This window comes from Ictalurus punctatus, chromosome 2, assembly GCF_001660625.3.
Source record: "Ictalurus punctatus breed USDA103 chromosome 2, Coco_2.0, whole genome shotgun sequence".
NCBI classification, from domain to species: domain Eukaryota; kingdom Metazoa; phylum Chordata; class Actinopteri; order Siluriformes; family Ictaluridae; genus Ictalurus; species Ictalurus punctatus.
This window is the reverse complement of record NC_030417.2, coordinates 32,930,130-32,954,703: the sequence shown is the minus strand read 5'-3', so window position 1 is coordinate 32,954,703 and position 24,574 is coordinate 32,930,130. Positions and strand designations below refer to the sequence as shown.

General features: G+C 40.0%; 1 protein-coding gene across 3 annotated transcripts; it reads left to right on the top strand.

Moving 5' to 3' along the window:
* Positions 1 to 13: 13 nt before the first annotated feature.
* Positions 14 to 23,698, top strand: LOC108258307 (myosin phosphatase Rho-interacting protein). 3 transcript variants are annotated; one of them, XM_017456864.3, is made up of 23 exons: positions 14 to 994; positions 4,260 to 4,337; positions 4,428 to 4,493; positions 4,729 to 4,880; positions 5,652 to 5,733; positions 9,578 to 10,007; positions 10,920 to 11,019; positions 12,945 to 13,086; positions 13,179 to 13,274; positions 13,362 to 13,418; positions 13,513 to 13,581; positions 13,670 to 13,759; positions 14,402 to 14,511; positions 14,678 to 15,137; positions 17,136 to 19,505; positions 19,768 to 19,915; positions 20,258 to 20,363; positions 20,512 to 20,671; positions 21,081 to 21,188; positions 22,808 to 22,894; positions 22,985 to 23,081; positions 23,154 to 23,227; positions 23,320 to 23,698. In XM_017456864.3, the coding sequence occupies exons 1-23, from the start codon at positions 872 to 874 to the stop codon at positions 23,380 to 23,382; spliced, it is 5,268 nt and encodes a 1,755-aa protein (XP_017312353.1). In that variant the 5' UTR covers positions 14 to 871; the 3' UTR covers positions 23,383 to 23,698. The 3 variants fall into 3 exon arrangements, with proteins under 3 accessions (XP_017312353.1, XP_053531788.1, XP_047018380.1); XM_053675813.1 differs by having other exon boundaries at positions 20,494 to 20,671; XM_047162424.2 differs by lacking the exons at positions 14 to 994; positions 4,260 to 4,337; positions 4,428 to 4,493; ... (2 more) ...; positions 9,578 to 10,007; positions 10,920 to 11,019 and adding an exon at positions 11,031 to 11,293 and having other exon boundaries at positions 20,494 to 20,671.
* The last annotated feature ends 876 nt before the right edge of the window (positions 23,699 to 24,574 follow it).

Sequence of the window (24,574 nt, the reverse complement as noted above, 5' to 3'; positions counted from 1 at the left end):
TATATATATATATATATATATACCTTTTTATTACACATATAAACACATTGGGCCATATAAAAATCTTATAGAGTTGCCCACTTCAGTCAGGCATGGATTACAAATCTGAGGGCACGGTTTACACAAGGCTGTATTTTTCTTCTTACCTGACACTAGGGGGCTCCGTAGAATATTGACAGGTCACAAAAGGGGGAAAATTGCATGCCTGAGAAGGTTAATTAGCAATAGACTTTAGTCATTCGTCAAATTTTCCGTGCTCATACTGTATACATGATATTTGTCTTATTTCCAGTTGTGATTGCCATACATGGATTATGGAATGACTGTCTTCCTGGTGCACAGTTGCAATATAAAATGTATTTGCAATATAAAAACTTTTATTTGTGTTTTTTTTTTTTTTTTTTTTTTTTTTTTTTTTAAATTGGCAGTCATTACAGTCAGTGCCACACAGCATTTCTTCCTTTAATACACAGGTTTGTGGGGGGGGGGGGGGCAATAAAAAAAGTGCAGGATCAGAGCTGGGAACATGTGACGGGATAGCTGGGGAAAGTCACGTGACGCTGGTGTCACCTGTGGCTATTATTAATTCTTCACCTCTCGGGTTCTTTAAAACGAGCTCCTAAAACGGATCTCACTTGAATTTCTGCCACTTTTCTCTTTCTTTTTTTTTTTTTTTTCTTTAATTTTTTTTTTTTTTTAACAGCCTCCACACCAACGTGACAATATCAGGCCTGCAAGTTAGTGCGCTTTTAACATGCGGTAATTTTGACCATGCCCAAGATTTTTATTCCACTTTTGAATTTAATTTGCTGAAGTTAAATAAATAAAATAAAATAAAATAAAATAAAAAAGGGGGGGGAAGCTGCTCAGGATGTTCACTCCGAGAGAAAACCTCTGTCGCCGCTTCCAGGCCAACATCTTTAACAAGAGGAAATGCCAGAACTGCTTCAGAACCGCGGATTCACACACACTCAGTGAACCCGATTTACACGCAGTAAGAGCATGGCTTCTTTTTAATCATCTGTCTGTCTGTGTGTCTGTCTCTGTCTGTCTAGCTGTCTGTCTCTTTTTCTATCCGTCTGTGTGTCTATCTATATCTGTCTGTGTAGTTGCCTGTCTATCTGTATCTATCTGCCTGTCTCTTTTTCTACGTCTATTTATCTATCTGTTTCTGCCTTTCTATCTGTCTAGCTGTATCTGCCTGTCTCTTTTTCTATCTCTGTCAATCTGTCTCTGCCTTTCTATCTGTCTCTCCCTTTCTGTCTGTCTGTCTTTGTGCCTATCACAATCTATATCTCTGTCTATCTGTCTGTGTAGCTGCCTGTCTATCTCTCTGTCTATCTGCCTGTCTCTTTTTCTATCTATCTCTGTGTAGCTGCCTGTCTATCTATATATCTGTCTATCTGTTTCTGCCTTTCTATCTATCTGTCTGTCTATCTGCCTGTCTCTTTTTCTATCTATCTATCTGTCTATCTGTTTCTGCCTTTCTATCTATCTGTCTGTCTATCTGTCTGTCTATCTATCTGTCTTTATCTGTCAATCTGTCTCTGTCTATTTGTCTATCTATGCTATCTGTCTTTGTCTGTCAATCTGTCTCTGTCTATTTGTCTATCTATGCTATCTGTCTGTCTATCTATCTATCTATCTATCTATCTATCTATCTATGCTTGTCTTGCTAATGTACTTGAATCGTTATGTGTTAAACAACTTTACACCCCACTCAGTGGTCAGGTCTGTCATTATTTAAGCAATAAAACCCTTTTTCTCTTCTTCTTTTTTTTCTTTTTTTTAAATAAGAAATATTTTTCTTAGTTATTTTGTTATAAGAATGCTGTTATAAGAAAATAATCAACCACTAACTGCTGTGTGATGTGAAGCGGTTACTGTATCATAAATAAAATGAAATCTTTCTAACTGAATCTTCTTATATGACTTCAATATTGACCGCGATTGCAATTTGAAAACTTTTTAAACAAGTCCATGTTTAACATCCATGAAACAAATTAGTTCATGTTTTCACTTACTCAAATTCAAACATGCTTTATTAGCATGAATGTGGTACAGTATTGCCAAAGCATTGGCCATGAAATAGAGAAATAAATGCTAAATCAAAAAATAAAGTACTCTATAGCAACTAGAAACAGAAGTTTTCTCACCAGCCATTTTTCTTTCGTTCTTTTGAATTTAATAATCGTTAAACACAACTAGAAAGTGCAAAATCCTATGTCCTGAAGCCTGTCCTATGAAGGAAAAACGCAAGGTGCGTTCACACATACAGCAGTTTTATCACTGCGAGTCGCCACTAGGCCTTCTTACTACTGGTTGCCATAGTAACATTTATCAGTGGGTCTTGCAACTTGAAAACAAACCGGTTTTCTTGCCACTAAAATGAAAACATTCTGACGAGAGAGCGTCTGTATATAAAATTCACCAATGTATATAGGCATCATATCCTACGAGATGAAGGAGAAGCAGTGTGTGCTCTTTGCCATCGTGGCCATCTATCTGCGGTGCAAGCGTCGAACTGTCTGGGTCCACGAGAACAATTGGGACTTGCAGGCAGCATGGCGGACCACGTGCTCTACTGTCTTCACTCCCATTAGTAGTCGCTGCACCAAGTCGCTCCAAATTTGCATAAAGTTGAACTTTTCTCAACTTTGTCACAGCACTGGACACGCCCACTTCTAGTCACCAATGGTCACTGTTGCTCATGTCGCTGGAAGCCCCCAGCTGACATTGAAATCAGTGGTCTCCGGTTGCTTTGCTGCTGTGAGTCACTGTATGTGTGAACGTAGCTTTACTCACCACTACAAAGTGCTGACACTGGAGACTCCTTCCATAAATATGAAATATGTTAAATGCTGAGCAAGGTCCTTAACCCTCAACTGCTTAGATGTGTAAATGTCTCCTTACAGAAAAAGTTATCAGTGATTTATATATTATTAGAATATATTAATGATGTATTGTGTGCAAATGTTTGCATCCCCTGTGTTTTTTTATTTTTTATTTTATTTTTATTATTATTATTTTTTTTATGGGGAGAATTAATGTAGGAAGAAATACAGTTCCAAAATGTGTAAATAAAATGTTGCTATACTACAGTGTAAGAAACATCATAGTGTCTTTTCGTAGAGATTCGCACTTTCTCACCAAGTCTGCGTGTTTAGTTTCTATACCACACCATGTGGTGTTTCATACACTATGAGCAGGAAGAAATACAATTCCAAAATGAAAACGTTTAAATAAAACTTTGCTGGATCTTGCAACAATCCTGATAACCATAAGACAAAATGAAAATTTTATTTTTTTATTTTATTTTTTTAAATGAAAGTGTAAAAAAGAGGTTGGAGGATGTCAAGGCAAATGGTGGGCAAGTTATTTAGAATATTTTTGTTTACATTCGAAAAGGTTTTTTTTGATGGATATAAGGTTAATTTTAAGGTTTCTTCCTCATATCATCTTAGGGAGTTTTTCATCACCACCGGCTCACTCAATATGGATAAATTCACACACTTTAACTCTGTATCCTGTGTTTATATGTTTCTGTAAAGCTGCTTTGAGGTGATGTCTGTTGTTAAGAGTTATACAAATAAAATTTCATTGAATATAATGTTTTTTCGCTACATCTTAACCTTCACTACTTGACTGATTTGTTATAATAGAACATCTTGTGTTTAATAGACCACCCAACACCCAAAATGTCCTGCTATTAACTAACTACACATTATTAATCGTTGTCTTGATTGTTCTAAGGATATGCAATGTGTTTTTGTACTCGCCTAAACCAGGTGCACTTAATTGTAGATATACAGTTATAGACTGTGTCCATCTGTTGCTGTGTACATTCTTTCAGCTCGCCTCTATTCCCTCCATCAATGAAAGGGGAACACCACTGCGCAGATATCTGTGTGATGGACTGTTCTCGGAACAGCAGTAATGCTGAAATGACCCCCATCAATGCTGCTGCACCTGATACACTTATACAAGAGCACACATGCTACCATTAGTATTCCTGCTCTGGTGGGAACAATGCGCCACCTTAAATAGTGGTCCTATGTTGATTATTTACCAGAACAACGCATAAGAGTTGATGATGATGATGATAATAATGACGAGTCTTTATTGATCGCATATACATATGCACAGTGAAATTCTTTTCTTTGCATACTCCAGCATGTCAGGAAGCTGGGAGTTTAGGTTAAACTGATGGCCAATGACTGTACATGAATCTCTCTATCTCTCTCTATCTCTATCTGAAGATTAAACCCGTGAAAGCTGGTTGGCTTCTTTTAGCACCGAATGGTATAGACGTTCTGAATCCTGTCCGTAAGAACCGGGTAAGAATCTTCATGGTGTCTTTTGGAAGGTGTTTCTATCTTTTTTAATACTTTACTTCACTAAAAGTGTGTTTACCTTCTGCATCACAGAAATGGCAGCGACGGTATTTCATCCTGTATGAGCATGGGCTTCTGCGCTATGCTTTGGATGAGATGGTACTGTGCTACACTACCTTTTTTTGTTTTTGTTTGTTTGTTAATGGACCATCATAGTAGAATGAGTTGAGAATGTCTTACAATTTTCATTTTGAGGTTGGCTTTTGTTCATCTAACTCTCTGTGTGTGTGTGTGTGTGTGTGTGTGTGTGTGTGTGTGTGTGTGTGTGTGTGTGTGTGTGTGTGTGTGTGTGTGTGTGTGTGTGTGTGTGTGTGTGTGTGTGTGTGTGAGATAGCCTGGTACTTTGCCCCAGGGCAGTGTGAACATGAGCCAGTGCACTGATGTGCTGGACGCCTCATCCCAGACCAACTTCTGCAGCAGCCTTCGCCTGTGCTTCAGTGACGGAGATTATTATATAAGAACAGAGAATGCAGAGAGCATCACTGGGTATACACTACTGTTTCTCTAATCACAACACTTGGTTTCTTTGTTATTCTTCTTTTGGTTAATTACACGAGTAAAGCTCTCTGTAGGCTGCTCTACTCACTTAAGACCACATGGGATTTGTGGATATGTTTAGTATTTTTATTCATTCATTATACTTTTGCTTTTGATCATTTCCTCTGCATGATACAGTAATGGTGAAAATTATCGATAATCACTAATATTCCTCACAATTATTTAGCCAAATTGGTTTCATCTCCTCTTTCCTTTCTTTTCCTTACACGTTGTTGAGACTAGGTTCCCTCCTTAACTTCCCTCATGTAGAATCTGTCACATGACTGGAAGTAACGGAAAACCAGGACATGCATATGTCCTGCAATGTTTGAGTACTGCTGAGTGCTACTGAATGTTTCAGTTCCATATGTCGATTTGCAATGATTCAGTGTGTATTGGATCCTGTGTTGAAGTTAATAATAATAATAATAATAATAATAATAGAAACTATTAGTGGTTGACCTCATTCACATGCCTTCATTATTTTGCATTTGAATATAAATGTGTGTATATATAGTTTGTGCTTATGTCTATAAATATTTATACATCTTGTGTATATACACTTTTTATATATCCCTGTGTTCTCCTTATTGTTGCTTTCTTTTCTTTTTTTTTTCTTCACCGGTCTTGCTGCTGCTGTGACACCCTAATTTCTCCGTCTGGGGATTAATAAATATTATCTGATCTTATTATTATATCTTAAATGAGTGCTTTTAATAGGTGGCAAGAAATCCTGCTCGTTCACTCAAATGCTGCGAAAACAAACCAAAAGAAGAGAAGGAGAGAGCAAGCACTCCCACTGGTATGTGCTTTTGACTGGTGTATATTCTCTAGCATTTTCTACATTTAAACTACTCCTATGTAGTTTTGAAAACTATCTGAAAAGGTTTCAACCACAAGCGAAGTTCTAGCATTTTAAAAGTTGTTGAAAAGGGAGAAAAGGTCAACAAATTACAGTTGAGGTTTACATACACCTTGCAGAATCTGTAAAATGTTAGTTTTTTTTTTTTTTTTTTTTTTTTTTTTTTAAAAAGAAGAAAAAAGAGGGATCATAAAAACTGCATTTTGTATTGGATAAGCTGCCCTGGATAAGCTATTTCACATAACAGATGGTTACATACAGTGCTATGAAAAAGTGTTTCTTCTGTATATCTCGTACTTAATAGTTTTAGATCCTCAAAAGAAATACAACATAAAACAAAGGCAATTTGAAGAAACACACAATACAGTTTATTTATTTATAGGTTGTGCCACTTTTAGCAGCAATAACTGCAACCAAATGCTCCCGATAACTGGAGATCAGTCTTTCACTTACTTCTAGGACTAGGATTTACTCCTATGCTTTAGATCGTTGTCTTGCTGCACAATCCACTTGCGCTTGAGTTTCATCTTACGGACTGAAGACCGGACATTCTCCTTTAGGATTTTCTGCTAGAGAGCAGAATTCATGTTTCCCTCAATTATTGCAAGTTGCCCAGGACCTGAAGCAGCAGAGCATCCCCACACCATCGCACTTCCACTACCATGCTTGACTGTAGGTATGATGTTCTTTTTGTGGAATTCTGTGTTTTGTTTACACCAGATGTAACAGGACTCCTGTCTTCCAAACAGTTCCACATTCAACTCATCAGTCCACAGAACATTCTCCCCAAAGGTTTGAGGATCATCAAGGTGTGTTTTGGCAAAATTCAGATGAGCCTTAATGTTCTTCTGGGTTTGCAGTGGTTTTCACCTTGCCACTCTTCCATGGATGCCATTTTTTCCCAGTGTCTTTCTGATAGTGGAGCCATGAACAGTGACCTTTATTGATGCAAGAGAGGCATGTAGTTCCTTTGATGTTGTCATTGGTGCTCTTGTGACTTCCTGGATGAGTCGTTGTTGTGATCGAGTTTTTCCATTTGGAGATGATGACACTCACTGTGGTTCTTTGGAGTCCCAGCGCCTTTGAAATAGCTTTGTAACCCTTCCCAGACTGAGGTATTTCAGTCACCTTCCTCCTCATCATTTCTGGAATTTCTTTCAACTTCAGCATAGTGTGTTACTGCGTAAGACCTTTTTAATCAACTTCATGCTGTTGAAAAAGTTCTATGTAAGTGTAGATTTGATTGAACAGGGTTTGCAGTAATCAGGTTGTGTCTAGTCCATCTGAACCCCATTATGAATGCAGTTTTGTATATTTGGGGAATTAGTAACTATGGGGACGCATACATTTTCACACAGGTCCAGTTGGTATTGGATAACTTTTTTGCTTGCATGAATAACATTATCACTTAAACTATTTTGTTTTTTTTGCTCAAGTTGCCTTTGTTTTATCTTAGATTTTAAATTTCTGAAACAATTTAGTATGAGTTGCACACAAAAACTGAAGAAATCAGGATGGGGTCAAATACTTTTTCACAGCACTGTAGTCTACAAGACACAATAATAACTGAATTTACACAAATGAACCAGTTCAAAAGTTTACACACGCTTGATTCTTAATACTGTGTGTTGTTACCTGGATGATCAGCAACTGTGTTTATGTTTTGTGAGAGTTGTTTGAGTCCCTTGTTTGTCCTGAGCAGTTAAACTGCCCACTGTTCTTCAGAAAAATCCTCCAGGTCCTGCACATTCTTTACTTTTCCAGCATCTTCTGCATATTTGAGCCCTTTCCAACAGCGGCTCTCTTTTCACACCGAGGACGACTTAGGGACTCGTACACAACTAGAACATAAGGTTCAAACATTCACTGATGCTCAAGAAGGTAACACGCTACATTAAGAGCCAGGGGGATGTAAACTTTTAAAATTTTAAAACTATTCAAGTTATTATTTTGTTTAAAGATTTTCATGTAGTATTCAGAACTTACATAAGATATTAACATGTTTACACTGATCATCCTGCTCAAAATTTTATACCCCCCTGGCTTTCAATGCACCATGTTTCCTTTGTGGACATTTTGACAGCTAATTGATGTTTATAAACTGAGTTGATTAAACTTATGTCTGTTTCGTAATAGCATATCTTTCCAACAGTCTTGGAAAGACTGATCAAAGTCTCTTCGCTGCATAAGGAAATCACACTTAACTCGCATTGTTTATACCACCGTTTGTTAAACTGCCTCATTATCTTTCCAGGACACCTGGAGATGCAGTAATGTACTACAGTTACAGAGTAAAATATTTTAGGGGTTTGAGCAATATTTACTGACCCATGTCTGAACACAGAAGTCTATTGACATCCATCACAGTCTGATCTGAATTCAGGTGGGCCATGAAAATCTTTGGTCATCAGTCCTGGGTCACCTTGATTTGACCCTTAAATTTTTTGTCGTATAGATGCATACATACTCAGCAAAAAAATAAATGTCCGTTTCTCAGGAGACTGTATTTCAAAGATAATTTAGTAAAATCCAAATAAGCTTTACAGATCTTTATTAGAAAGGGGTTTTCGTGCTTGTTCAGTGAACCATAAACAATTATTGCACCTGTGTCCTTGCAGTGGACAATTACATGTAACTCTGTCCCCCCCCCCAAATGACAAATCTGGTGCAGTCCATGAGGATGAGATGTACGGTAGTACTTAAAGCAGCTGGAGGTCACCAGAGTTGGGTGTAACATGTTACTGTAATCTAATGACTTTTTCTGATAACGCAGTAATGTAATATATTACATTTTAAATTGATGTAATTTGATTACAGTTACTGATGTCAATAAAATTACGTTACTTGTATTACACATTTTATTATTAAAAAACAATAAGTAAAATGCATTTTTAAAATAAATCACATTTTGCCTTGAAGATTTTTTAAAAATTATTATTTAGACAAAATAATTCTCTACTTGGAGCGGTCTTTCACTACGTAACTGAATGTCGGTAAAAGAAGACGGCGGTATTGTAATTTCATATCTTCAGTGTATGGGGGCGAGACCAATCAGACAGGGTTTACAGGAAAATAGTGGAAACACTCACGTCTTATTGGCTGACAGTCTCTCAATTCTGTCAAAAACCAACTATGTGAATACAAATCTTTACACATGGTAAGAGGTCTGCTTGAAATAAAAGGTAGGACGTGTGGGGTTTTTTTTGTTTGTTTGTTTGTTTTTTTGCTTGAGTATATATCTTTACAAATCAAAATCTTGATGGCCCATTCACTATTAGGTTTTGTAAACGTTTCTTAAACATCATTGGTGGACACTTGAGAAAATAAATGTAATTTTAAAAAAAAACTGTTTAATGAGAAAATATAATTTAGTTTTAACCTGCTATCCCTTTAAATATTCACCTACAAACCCCACTACTTCAGTTTAATTACGCCTCTAACTGCTGCGCACATATCTCTGTCTACTTGATTTACTTCTCTTTCTCAGTTTTCTGCCTCTGCTTGCTGACAGCAGACCATGTTGTTTGTGAGAGAGCGAGAGAGAGAGAGAGAGAGGGGGGGGGGGGGGGTTACTGTTTAGGGCTGCAGTTTGTCTGGCTGATGTACAATTACTTATATGCAGAAGTTTGTGTGTATAGTGAAGTGTGGGTTAGAAGAACATCAGTGTAATTAATTTTAATGATCTCGCCAGGTTTTCGGATAAACCTATGTTGAAGGAACTTGGGGTGGCTTTGTGGTCTAGCTACAACTTCTCTTTCTTGCTCTCTCTCTATACCTTCCTCAGCATAACCTAAAGAAGCAGGCAGTACCTGAAAGAAACCAGGTGTCCAACGGCAGTAATAGCGACTATATCCTGAACACCAGCTGCAGCAGTGGTAGCAGAAGCACCACCAAGAAAAGAAGCCCTGAAAACTGTAGAACCACTGGGGTTAATATTGGAGATCTAAACACCAGAATTGGTGCTGAAGGCATTAATGTTTGTCGACGTGACAGTATAGACACAAGTGGCAGTGATATAGGGTGTGTGGAGGTTGGTTGTCCACTCCCTTCTTCTCCGAGGGCGGGGCTTCAGGAGAAACACGAGGAGCTCCATGGGAAAGGAGGAGTCCACTCCAGCAACAGAACAAGTCATGCCAATGCTCCCAATAGCTCCTCAATGAGCTCCTACATCTTCTCAACGCTTGGTCAGCTTCCCGCTCACTTCAGCACAAACGGTAAGAGCAAAAACATGAATGCGATGAAGTGTTCTGGCCATGTGGGTTTCTTTTGTCTTTTTATCATGTGCTTTAGTGGATGTTAGTGGTGTAATGCAATGCCACTATGTATGTCTTTATCTGTTTAGAGCGCAAATATTTGTATAGGTATTCAGATTTATACCTGAAGTGGGCGTGGCCTACAACAGAATTGAAGCCAAATACCCCTAGAAACCTGTGCATGGGAGTGTGTGTGTTGTGTGTGTGTTTTTTTTTTTTTTTTTTTTTTTTTAAATTTATTTTATTTTACTTTTTATTTGTCTGCAACATTTTCTTACGAATTATTTGGTCCTAGTTTCTGAAAACGTAATCAAACTAGTATCCTAATCGAAACCCAACACTTACTAAGGTCTGGGACGTGTTCATATTATGTTTGTCTTTATTTGAATTTCATATTTGACTGCTCACTCTTACCTTCGTGTAAATTACAAGCCTCCTGCAGCGTTATTGTTGCCCCCAAAACACACCTGCAGTGTCTCTCTCTCTCTCTCTCTCTCTCTCTCTCTCTCTCTCTCTCTCTCTCTCTCTCTCTCTCTCTCTATATATATATATATATATATATATATATATATATATATATATATATATATATATATATATATATATATATATTTTGTGTGTGTATATATGTGTATATATATGTATGTGTTTGTTTGTTTGTTTGTATCATCCATTTACAGCACATTGTCTGTTCAATCCAGATAATTTACTGTTGTAAAGATGCTGATGATCACTGTAAGTATGTCGTCGCTAGCTATTTGTCTTCGTGTTGCAGGATGTTCGGGCAGCCCTTCCTGCTGATTTGCCAGGAAAATGTGCACTTGCGCTGAAATCCCTGAACTAATTTCCCTTTTGCCTCTTTCACTCTCTCAGCATCTAAGAGCCGTGAGGGCATAGAGAGTGGCTATTCTTCTTTGGAGAAAACTAGATCTGATGCTGAGGACACACAGACAGGCCCTGACCAGGACTACAGGTGTGAACGTCTCACCCATCCACTACTTTATACCGTGAGCTCCACTACCCAACTTCTGTTACCCAGGCTCGGTTCTCTGAGACCTGCAAACAGTGGATTTGAATGTGTGATCAGGCGATTGGGAGGGACAGATAATTAGTCTAATGGAAGAGAAGGGACAGCAGCAGGTACATGCATCAGGATCCCATTTGCTCAGGTGTGAAAGAGGTGAAACGCACAGAACCCACAGCCCTGGAAGAGAAGAGGTGTACCGTCTGTTCGGAAAGCAGCGCAGGTAAGAGAAGTAGCCGCCACTTGTTTAATGATGGCACCTGCATCAAAAATGCCATCTAGAATCCTTTTAAGCAATGCCTTATTAATAATGATCTTTCTTTATCAATGTGTAGAATTTTACCAGTCTGTTTTTTTTTTTTTTGTTGGTAAATGAGACTTTTTAGATGTACTCGTGTTCAATGCACATAAATCGAAGAGGGCTTTGGCTGAATCACATGACTCGGCTTGGCCCAAATCTGTGGAAAATCTGCTGTAATTTTGAAAAATTGCACAGCCCTGCTGAGTTTTCTGTGATTTTGCATACATTTTTTCAATCACTAAATCCTGCGTTACTACTTTAATAGGGTTGGCATATGACTTATTTTGGTTGTTTCTTTCTTGGTGGTATGCAGTTTGAGAGATGTTGGTAAAATGGGAATCACGTGATCGAACAGCAGCAATGGTCTTGCTCTGTAACAGAAGTATGTCTGCTTTCATGAGAATTTAAGGTGTATTTATTTAATCGTTTGTCTTTTGCCACAGTTTTCCAGTTTCCATAACTCTTGTTAAAATGCTTCATTGATTGTGTCTGGCTGTAAACCAGGTATCTCCTTGCATCTGCTTAATTTCACAAGGAATAAAACCCAACACAGTGTGATGAGAAGTGGAGTTTCTGTTCCCAAACCGTTTTGCTAAAACACCACAGCAATTTGCCTGTGTTATGTGAAATGTTGTGCTTTTTATTCACTTATCGTTTTGATAAGGGTTGCAGAATGTCCACAAAAAAGAAACCCTTGCAATTTGTCATGCTATTGAAAAAATCACGAATCCATCAGAAGGCTATCCCATGGTGGAAACCCCAATGTGCAGCTTTCCTTTTGACTTTTACGAGGCACTGGAAATGCCGTCCAGAGATACTAAATAAATGAACCGTCACCATATCAACAATTACAAACTTTTTTGTAGATCTGTTTGTGGTGAGTTCAGTTTGTTACTGAACTTGTAAGTCCTTGTATGTTGTTACTATAGACCAGCGGTTGTTAACCTTTTCGTGAGTGTGACTCACTTTTTAAGAATGTTTTGCGACCCTAACCCCACTCCCATGCGTAAATCACTCAGTGGGAAGGTTGGGCTTTGATGGAGGATGCGAGGCGGGACAGTTGTCTGATTAGGGCTGTGGAATTGACTCAAACTATCTTCAACCATGAGTCTGGCTCTACACTTGCTCTTCTTGTATACCGATGCTGAAAAACCACCCTTGCAGACATGTCAATGCGAATGGGAGAGTTTTTTTTTTTTCCAATGCATGCCACGTCACTCAGTTGTCGGTCTTCGGCGTGCACGGATATCCAAATATCCGCCCGTGGCTTATCTGTGGAGAAGACCCCTTCTATCACTTTGCGACCCCAGGTTAAAAACCGCTGCTACCGACGCAATAACATATTATGGGAGTATCATCTGAGCTGTGAAGTTATAGAAAACTAATCAACAATCGCAATTAAGCATCAACAACAATGCGGTACATGTTAACTTGCTCCATGTCACGCTCTCTAACTCTTCCTGTATAAAATTCTTAAATGTGCCGACCCTTTATAAAGACTTTCTTCTTCTTCAGAGAGCACCCCTGTTGTTGATTTATATATCATAGAAAACCATTTTGTTGTCTGTTTCAGGCGATCACAGGCGATTAGTCAATTTGAGCATGAAAATGGGATGCATATACCTGCCAGTGAGCCGTGTTCTTCTTCATCAATATCTACCTGCTCTGCTGCAGAATATGATCAAGACGAGAGCGCAAACCACCGCACAACACGGGTATCTCACATGCACGTTTAGATCTTGTTTGAGATGCTGGTCAGGTTGTGATTTAGCTTCAGAGAAGGTTCATTCTGAACTGGATTCTGCAGGCGTTTGCTCGTGGTCACGGTGCATCTGGTGTCTCTGCCTCCACCTGTCGACGCTCCAAATCGCTGGAGCGCAATCTGGCTGAACACACTCCTACGGTGGGTACAGCCAACACAGCACTGCACTGAAGATGAACTTAAACAAGCAAGTGTTATCCATGTGGTGACTGTCTATCTTTCTCTCAGCCTGACCTGTTAAATTTTAAGAAGGGATGGATGACGAGATTGGGAGAAGATGGAAAGGTAAACGGAATGTATGACGATATCGGGGGAAAAATGTCTCTCACAGTTAAATGGTGTGTTGTGATGTTTTTGTTTTTTCTTCCTCATATTCCAGTGGAGAAAGCATTGGTTTGTTCTTACTAACCAGAGTTTAAGATTCTACAGGGATTCAGTTGCTGAAGAGGTATTTTTTGCATATGATGCAATATTTTGGCTTTTACAGATTACCTGATGTCCACTAGTGCTTAGAGATCAGACTTTATTTGTTGCAGGCTGCAGATCTGGATGGTGAGATCAACCTGTCCACTTGTTATGACATCACAGACTTTCCTGTGCAGAGGAACTATGGCTTTCAAATTCATGCAAGTACTCCTCCTACACAGTAGAGATCGACCGATAGTGGATTTGACTGATACTGATAACTAAATTGGGCAGTACCTGACGATGATACCCGACCAATCAACCGATAGTTTTTAAAACTGTTACCGAATGAAAACTTTAAAGTAAAATATTGATTAACTTTATTACAAACATAAACAGTACTGACTGTACCATGAATATAAACTATTAATAAATATTACAGTAAATAAAATATGTACAATCAAAAAGTAACACCCTAAATAGCAAATAAAAATAGACATCCAAAATGAATAAAAAACACTTTGGGGGGGGGGTTATGCCTCTAGAAGCTGCTCTCGTACTGTATAATGACAATGGACTCAACCGGGAAGAACTTAACGGTGTGGGGTTTTTTGTTTTTTTGGCAAGTAATAACATCTCGGATTGATCATTAATGTTTAGTATTAAACAGAAAAGATAAATCGGAGACATGATTGAGCCCTACCAGAACAGCCTCCATAGGACGAAAAGCAGACCTGCCAACCTTTACACGTTACAATCTCCCCATTTTAACATTGGCGTTATTAATTGCTAGTACATTATCCCTCAAAAAGACACCAAAAGCGCTACTATTTGGTTGGATCATGTCTATGAACTTCTTTCAGACTAAAGATGGAGTTTTTACACTCTGTGCAATGACATCTGGGATTCGCCGGAACTGGATTCAGGCAGTCATGAAGAATGTTCAGACATCTGTTGCCCCTGATGTCACATGGTAAAAACCTCAGTTGATTAGAAGCAGGAAGATAAGAAGGCTATATTTTAGCTTTCATAATTAACTCCTAGCTGATGCTCTTTATTTTTGCCTAATTCTTTGTCGTCATGCTACGCATACAAAGTTATGAAATGATAACCGTGATCTTTTTTTCATTCTTTTTCAGCTCTCTTCCTCAAAAGGTGCCAGTGGGTATGGTTTCTGAGTGTAAATTCCCCTCTGCTTCAAACTCCTCACGATCAGAGGAGGAGGAGAAAAGGAGCAGTGTCGGTGAACGTCGAAGAGAGGGGCGTTACAAAACTTTTGACTGGGCTGAGTTTAGTCACATGCGGAAGAAAAGGGAGACACTCAGCAGGCAGTCGGGAATAGAATCAGAGTTTGACTGTTGTGACTCCATACCCCCTGCACCTGCGCCGTCTCCTGAAGAACCTGCCGCAAGCTCCATCACGGTGGTGCATACTGAGATGGGCCAGGCTCCACACATTACAATGCCCGCAGACTCCTCACCGCTCATGGTGAGATCCAGTATTGTCGCCAGTAAACCAAGTGACCAGAAGAGTGCAGAGGTTGACACTGTGGATCTCTTTAATGACCTTTCTAATGCACCGATGGAAGGAAAGAAAGAGGTACCTGCATTCTGAGTTCGTGACCGCTTTCTAGCTAGAATATTTTCTCTCTTGAGATCTAAATTGTTACTTATTTGAATTGAACAAATAAATTGATGTAAACTACAGGGTGTCCCGAAAGTCTCCATACATAGGACACTTTGTATGCCAGCACCACATCAGTTGTGCCTAAGGATTCTTACTATCTGGAACATTGTATTTACATTTTTATGACACTGATTGAATTTATTGTGTCTCATAGTAACAGAGTTGATTTGGATTTTATAGTAGTGCTTGAAAGTTTGTTAGAAGTTTCTATATTTCTGCATAGATGTGACTTAAAACATCAGATATTCATGCAAGTCCGTAAAGTAGACAAAGAGAACCCAATTAAACAAATGAGACAAAAATATTATACTTTGTCATTAATTTATTAAGGAAAATGATCCAATATTACATACCTGTGAATGGTAAAAGTATGTGAACCTCTAGGATTAGCAGTTAGATTGAAGGTGAAATTAGAGTCAGGTGTTTTAAATCATTGGGATGACAATCAGGTGTAACGGAGCACCCTGTTTTATTTAAAGAACAGGGATTGATCAGAGCTTGATCTTCACAACACATGTTTGTGGAAGTGTATCCTGCCACAAACAAAGGAGATTTCTGAGGACCTCAGAAAAAGAGTTGTTGACTCTCATCAGCCTGGGAAAGGTTACAAAACCATCTCCAAAGTGTTTGGACTCCAAACACGGACACAGACTCCAAACACGGACACCAATCCACAGTCAGACAAATTTTGTAAAAACGGAGGAAATTCAAGACCATTATTACCCTCCCCTGGAGTGTTTGACCAACAAAGATCACTCCAAGTGTGATGGTGAACAACAACAACAATGGTGTGCATGGCAGGGTTGCAATGAGAAAGCCACTGCTTTCCAAAAAGAACGTTGCTGCCCCTCTGCAGTTTGCTAAAGATCACATGGACATGCCAGAAATCTATTGGAAATTTGTTTTGTGGATGGATGAGACCAAAATAGAACTTTTGGTTTAAATGAGAAGCGTTATGTTTGGAGAAAGGAAAACACTGCATTCCAGCATAAGAACCTAATCCCATCTGTGAAATGTGGTGGTAGTTTCATGGTTTGGACCTGTTTTGCAGCATCTGGGCCAGGAAGGCTTGCCATCATTGACGGAACAATGAATTCTGAATTATACTGGCGATTTCTAAAGGTAAATGTCAGGACATCTGTCCATGAAGTCTCAAGAGAAAGTGGGTCATGCAGCAAGACAATGACCCTAAGCACACAAGTCATTCTACCAAAGAGTGCTTAAAGAAAAATAAAGTTAATGTTTTGGAATGGCCAAGTCAAAGTCCTGACCTTAATACCATAGAAATGGAAGGACCTGAAGCAAGCAGTTCATGTGAGGAAACCCACCAACATCCCAGAGTTGAAGCTGTTCTGTACTGAGGAATTCCTCCAAGCCAATGTGCAGGACTGAGCAACAGTTACCGGAAATGTTTAGTTGCAGTTATTGCTCCACAAGGAGGTCACACCAGATACTGAAAGCAAAGGTTCATATACTTTTGCCATTCACAGATATGCAGCACTGTAGTTCTATTTTTGCCCCTAAACTTATTAAAAAAGGGTTCTTTTGCTGGTCAATGTCTCTACCTTTCTAAAGGGGTTTTACCTGGACCTAGAAACTCTGTTTTATATTGAACATTTAAGAGTTCAAACCAAAGGACAACTTTGATGTATTTGGGTTGTTTTTTTTTCGATTTATAATTCTAAATGATTTAACAAAAATGTAAATATGTTTAATTTAGATGATAAATAAAAATCTAATTTCTGCATTACCAAACCTAAATATTATGATGCATCCCAATGCATATAAAATATTCTATTGCCTATTAATTCAAGTATCACACACATCTCTATTCATAGCTACTGTATATGTATACTAATACTTTCTGACTCTGTTGCTGCTTAATAAACTATGAATATTGGTCTGTTTCAGACTGATCTTTACTCCTCACCATTACCAGTCACATTTTCATCATTGTCAGTGCAAACAGAGTGGCAGTGGGAGCTGGAGCTTCAAACACTCCACAGGGAACTGAAGGCCATGTATGAGAGGAGTGAGAGAGAAGGGAAGGAGTATAAACACTCTGAGGCCCGCCTCCAGACTGAGTTGAGTGACAGTCTGGATCGCCTACGTGAAACAGAGTCAAAACTGTGGAAAACTGAAGCCACCCTGAGGGAAAGAGAGAATGAGCTGGAGGAATTGCAAAGTTGTTTGGAAGAAGTTTCAGGACGTCTCAAGGCTACAGAGGAGGCGCAGGCTCTGAAAGATGTTCGCCTACAGAGACACTTGCGCCTCCTGGAGGAGAGTCAGGAAAGGGAGAGGAGAAGTCTCGGCGATAGTCTTGAGCATGCAGAGAAGCGGGGGAAGGAACTGGAGGAGCGGCTTATGCAAACAGAAGTGATGATGCAAAAGATGCCAACAAGGGGCATAGTGGAGCAGTTGGAGAGAAAGTGCCAAGAACTGCAGAACCAGCTAGATGAATCGGACGGCGAGTTGAGTAGGTTGCAGGCACGGCTTCAGAATGAGGAGACGCTGTACTATGATATGGAGCATAAATACGAGCAAGTATGTGAGGAGTTGGAGTTTGTGCGTGGAACATTGCAAAACTGTGAGAGGGTATGTGAAGAGCGCTTTAGAATCCAATTGGAGCAGCAAGAAGAAAAACTTAATAGGAAGGAGCGGGAGCTGCAAGAAGTGTTTCTCAAAATGGGTTGCTCAGGTGCGACTCTGGAAAAGACCAAACAAATATGGCTGAAAGAGGAGAGCCCAAGCACTCGGGAGACGGGCAAGAATTTTGGGTATGGTTATTTGGAGAAACCACCAGCTGCACGGGGAGATGAATCAGAACAAGTAATCTCTGTGATACAGGCATTGGAGAGCAAGTTGTGTGACACAGAGGAGAGGCTTCAGGAGATCACTGTGCATCTCCAACAACAGCAGCAAAAACTTGGTGATGAGGTTATTGCTTGTAAAGTTGATGATCACTGGAATGTGCAGATACCCAGTGAGTCACTGGGGCCAGGTAGTAGAGGTGACATCCCAGATGGAAAACATTGTGGGATTCTACTGGAAAAGATTGCTACTAATAAGATGCTTAACTTTGATCTCCAGGAAGCCTTGCAAGAAGAATGTACAAGTCCAGAGAAGCACTTATCTCAAGGGATGACTCGCAGGATGCTGTCCCTAGAAGCATTGGTCATCCAGAGGATGGCTTCTGCACTAGAGCATCCCAGCAATCACCTCTTAGAGGGGTTTTCAGAATTGCAATCCCAGACAAAGGCCCTTAGAGAAGCTTATGATGGGAGGCATGAAGGACCAGTCACAAGGAACTACTTACAGTTGTTTTCTTACTATCAGGAGATGGGTGAGGCAGGTTGCTCACTGGATGAGTGTGAGGTCTATAGGTTGTGTATGAAAGCAGAACTAGCATACCTCATATACACAAACCACCTACACAACCCAGATGAAGCGCATGGGTCACAGGCCTTTAATCCCCCATTCTATCTTGGGTCTGATGTTACACCACTTGATACCAAAGAAGAAACCAGTTCTAACACAGGACTCTGGCTATCTGATTTCAGCCTACCTGAACTGGTGCCATGTAAGGAACAGATGCAAGGTGAAAAGGTGGGATACTGCCCAGGAGAAATGGACAAAGACAGTCTAGTGGTAGAGCTGCAGGCACAGGCCCGTTCCCTTCAAGCCCTCTCCAAGCAGCTGCATCCTTTGGATGAAGATGCAGGTGCACTGTCTGATCTTTCTCCAGTACTCCTGCGGACTGTGTTCTTCCAGGCCATTTTGGCATACGTGACAAGCCGACTACACGTGACTCTGCAGCGGCAAGTGCGTCTCTTGCAAGATCAGCGGGAGCAGGCTGTGTGCCAGTGCCACAGACTGGAGGGCCTGTTGCAAGAACAGGCTGAGCGCCATGAGGAAAAGCTGCGTGAGGATCGTGTGGTCATAGAGGTGGCCGAGCTGGCACGCGTCTCAGCTGAGACAGATGCCCAGATAAAGGGACAAGAAGTGCAGCAACTGGAGGAGACATTTGAGAAAAATCTCCAGGAGCTTCAGCAAATCCATGAAGAAGAGATGACGCGTCTCCATGGATACTTAACTCAGAGCCAGTCACAGACTGTGACCCCCAATGAATCCAGTAATGGAGATGGCAAACTTTCTGTGACCTCTATGAAGGAAAGAATCAGTGAGCTGGAGCTACAGATTAGATGCTTGGAAGATGAGATTCGCAGGGGAGATGCAAACACCTTGAGACAGGCCTATGAAAAGGAACTGGAGACACTTAAGGTACTCATTTGTAGAGGTACTCGCTACATTTTTCTGACATGGAGATTGGATTAGTTTCTCTAATGCTGCATCTTGGCTCAATGTGATTTTCAATGTGTTAAACTCGCCTAAATGGGTGATAATATTGATAGATTAAGCAACCTTGTGAATAATCCGATTAAAATGTAGAACAATTGCTTTGCAGTCCAGAAACAGTCTGTGGGATTTGTTCTGAGTTGCATTATTGTGTGTATTTGTGTATATATTCCTGCTTGTGTGTTAGGTTACCTGTGAACTTGGCTTCAGCAGCATGGAGCAGAGTCATCAGAGGGTGATTGAGGAGATGCAGCGGCAACACCAGATAGAGGTGGAACAGTTGCTGGAAGAGAAAGAACGAGTACTCCAGGAAGAAACCAATGCCACAATAGCAGGTATGAATCCAATTTCATAATGCTCATTGCTGAGTTGGGTAGATGGGAACAAACTCAGGCTCAGTGTTAGTGTGTCCACCCAGAAAGCACCGTTTGCTTACCGGGTTGGTCAATGCGCTTTGATGAGGGTACTTGTGCACAGCACACTGTCAGGCAATGTTCATTCTTCTCCCTTTTTTTACTTTATCTCTGCCCTTTACCGCTTTACTGGTTAATAATTCCATTGTTTTGATTGTTAATTTGATCGCTACGCTGGGGACATAGTCTTCTAGTGCCCCGTTTAAGGGTGATACATTCATATCTGTACATTATGTGGATATTGATTTATTGTGTGCATTGTAGCCATTGAGGCCATGCGCAAAGCTCATAAGGAGGAGATGGAGAAAAGTCAAAAAGCTCAGCAGAATGGAGCCAGCACAGACCTCAACAAGCTGCGTGCCCATTTTAAGTAAGTGTGTGTGCATTTACATTCCTTTTGTTTGGCAAATGATCTGAGTTTAAAGTATAATTGAATGCTCAAAGGAATATTTATCAAGGAATATTTGTCATGAAATGTTTGGAAACTCCGGAGTCTTTAGTGTTTGTGTGTTGTTCAGAGACGAGCTGGATTCACTACACAGGGAACTGGAGGTGCTCTCAGAGCAGTACTCTCAGAAATGCCTGGAGAATGCACACCTGAATCGAGCCATAGAGGCAGAGAGACAAGCCCTGAGCTCTGTCGAGAGAGACAACCAGGAACTCCACACACGCAATCAAGTAAATTCTTCATTATCAGACAACACATTTACATCCACACATCCACAGTTCATGCTGGACAGCTGCTTGTCTTCTTTAGTCCTTTTCAAGGCAAGGTACCAGAGTCTGTGACCAATAACAGGTTACAAGACAATATCTTGTGCAGTATATTTAATTCTGAAGGAATTTGGATGGTAAAATATGTTCTCAAAGGCAAAATTACAACCTGGAAAATCCGTACTTGTACTAATAGTAAGGAATATCAACATTATTTATATGTTGTAGATTAGTAAACTTTGATGTCTGGTTATGTCATAGTTTGGGCCTTTTAAAAAGGTTTGCTGGTTCTCTGAAGCAATTGGAACCACCACCATGTCTAGTAAAGGGGTGCGTGCGTGCGTGCATGCGTGTGTGTGTGTGTGTCCCCTAGGAGCTAAATAAGCGCATGGTGGCGGAACTCTCCCTAATGCACTCTTGTGTGACTGGCGGAGTAGAACAAACCGAGCCATCTCAGGGCAAAGATGTGATTCAGCTGGAGGTAAAATCATTCAGTCATTTACTACACACACTTGCTATACGGTGAAGAATAGTTTATAAGTTTCCATGGTAATTATACCACAGCACTGTTGGATACACAAATATGGTCAGAAGGTGGGCTTGGACAGTTCAGCTATAAAGAATATCAGGTTTATATTAATGTGCTCGTTCTAATGTTGTCTATTTCTATAGCAACAAAATCACACAGGAGTCTTTCTATGAGGAGATGTTTGTGTATTTATTTAGCATTTTTGGAAGGAGTCTCCAGTTTCAGCACTTTGTAACACTAGAGCTTTGCATTAGAGTTTAGTAGATTAGTTCAGTCCGCGCAGCGGGGCGCATCGGGCAACAAGCATTCGCCAGCGGGCTCGGTCGGCAGCGTCGATTTCCACATCTTCCCACTTGACATCGAGCGCTCGTAGATCTTCCATGAATGTTCGTCGCCATGTATTATGCGGCCGCCCTACTCTTCTCTTCCCCCGTGGCGGCGTCCAGTGCAGCGCGATCTTTGCGTGGCGGTGATCGGACATCCGTAGAATGTGTCCTGCAAAGCACATTCTTCGCTCTACGACCATTTCTGCCAGGCTGCGGGAGTTTGTTCTTAGAATTTCTTCATTTGAAATACGATCACGGTATGATACACCGAGTATTCTTCTCAGGCATCGTTGCTGAAACACATTCAGCTTGTGGATGACTGCCCTCAAGCTCTTCCAAGTTTCAGATGCATAGATGGCGGTTGGGATGATGATGCTATTAAACAGGCGAAGTTTGCTGTGGGTGTGAATAGTTCGCCTAGCCCAAATCGGCTGTAGCTGTTGGAAGACTGCAAATGCTCTGCCAATTCTGCGATTGACATCCGCGTTAGTCCCACCATCCGCAGCCACAATGCTGCCAAGGTAGGTGAACTGTTTGACTTCTTCGATCAGCTGGTTGCTCACCGTGATCCGCACCGGCGTCATCCGGCCGACCGCCATGACGTTGGTCTTGTCAGTGCTGATCCGTAACCCAACTTTGGCTGCTTCGTGCTCCAGGCTAGTGGTTGCATTAGAGGGATTTGCATTTTGCAGTTTCTTGACCTGACGAGCTACGCTTTTGTTTTGTCTTGTCTTATCAACGTCAAATGAGAGGCTGTTGAGGGAATGACTGCTTATACCTGTTAGAGATAATGTACAACGTAAGTGATAACAGGAAGTTGTTTGTATGACATTCTACAACTTTAAGTGAAACTTTAAAGAAATGAAAAGTATGACAATTTTTAAATAATATGATAAACAAAAGCATTGGGAAACTGCACTTGTCCAAGTGGAATAAAGCACTTGGGGATGAGCTGTGTCTCGGAAAATCAACTTTGGGGTAGCAACAGTATTTTTGCTTAGTCTACTAAGTCCAAGTGTATATACAGACAGTTCAGGACATAGGGTCGGGGCTATATTTAAAAATATAGCATATGATTTTGTAACCATTCTGAAATTCATGGCAATGGCGACCATGATTTTGGTGATTAATACAGAGTTTGAGTTTTTGAATTGGACTATTATTTTGCCTAGTCCCTGATCCGAGGTCATAGATTAGACATAAGGTTGCAAATGAAAAATGAACAAACTGCACGTGTGTGTTTAGGTGGCATTACGAGTGAAGGAGTCAGAAATTCAGTGTCTGAAGCAAGAGATCAGATCTCTACAGGAGGAGCTGCAGGCTGCAAACAGAGTAATATTGATTGTTCTTCATTTTGACCTCCTGAACTCTGTAGCTGCGCTGACAAAATGTCTAGGATTCTTATTAGCTTGTGTTTTTCAGCATTGCAAGAAGCTGATGAACGAGTCGGGCGTCAGATGTCAATCTGCCGGTGTTAAGCGCAGTGTTGAGACTTACGGGCGACAGAGCCAAAGTTCTGGTGAGTAAACGCACTCGTAAACTTGTGCGCACCCCTCCAATGAAACACGCAAACATTACTTGTGTGTTTTAGATGTGATGAAGTCAAGAAGTAATCCTGACTTTCTGAAGAACCGTACTAAACCAAAACAACCAAGCAGATCCAAGGTTAGAAGCCTGAACAGTATTTGAGCAGAAAATGTAAGAAATATGTTCGTAACAGGAGAATAAAATGATTTTTACTCTGTTTTTCTTCTCAGAGTCTGAGGGAGCGTCTCTCTTTCCAGGAGAGAATGAACCTTTTTGAATCGGGCAGCAAATAGAAAGATCTCGTTGTGTCTCTGTATGTGTGCACTTTTTTCACAATTTTTGTGTCTTGTATATGGGCTTAATTTAATATTTATACATAAAGGTAATGGGGTTAATTTTTTTTATTTGTGATTTTGTATATCATGATGCGGAGATCTTTCTTTGGTCTGTCCCTTCTGTCCCTGGTATGTTAAATATGTTGTCACATATTTGCTATAATTTATTTTTATAGCACTTTTAGTTCATTTAAAATGTAACTACTGCTTGACTTGATTGTTTGTTTGTTTTTCTAAATAAAATCAAAAGTAAAAAATTTTTTAAAATGCTAAATGTGTTGTAAGTCATTTGTACACCTCTCTTCAGAAAGCTGTGTAGTTCTTTGATGATCTTTCTCATTCACTGCCTCTTTCCAAATACAAAGTCAAAGGTGTTTTTTCAACCACATCTGTAGCATATATTCAGTTACCCCCCCCCCCCCCCCCACACACACACACACACATACACACATATACGTGTTTTGACACATTTCTCTGTAGTCAGACAAGAACAGAAAACTTATTCATTCAGTACTTCCCTATAAATGAAGTCTCAGGCTGTTTTCACACTAGGGGTGGTGGTGTTTTATTTATTTAATTTTAATTTTAAAAAAATTCTGTGTCTCTTTGTCTGTCTGACTGTACAGGTATTACATGCAATCCTGTGGGAAACAGTTGCATTGCTGGTAGAACATGGCCACTTTTTAAAAATGGGGTCCCCCCCCCCCCCCAACCTGCTGACCAATCAGGTTGCAAGTTGTGGGGCAAGTGCCAAAATCATGGACCATGTCAGTGAAATATTTCTTATTTAGTAAATGTTCGTGATGCTCATTTACAAATAAGTAGATTTACAACATTGTTGCATTTCATTTGTAACTACCAACTTGTAGTTGCACTGGTATGCAATGTTAAGTGTCCCATTTTTAACTACTGTGCCCTCCACTAATATTGGCACCCTTGGTAAATATGAGCAAAGAAGGCTGTGGAAAAATTAGTCTTTTTACGTACCGACATGTATTAGACAGAATAGACGCTCTGAAGATGAAAGTTTCTTTACACAGTAACGAAACACTGATATTTTAACTATTAACACTGATATTATTATTATTATTATTATTATTATTATTAATAATAAAACAACTGCAGTATGCAAACCTTCACGCATTTTATG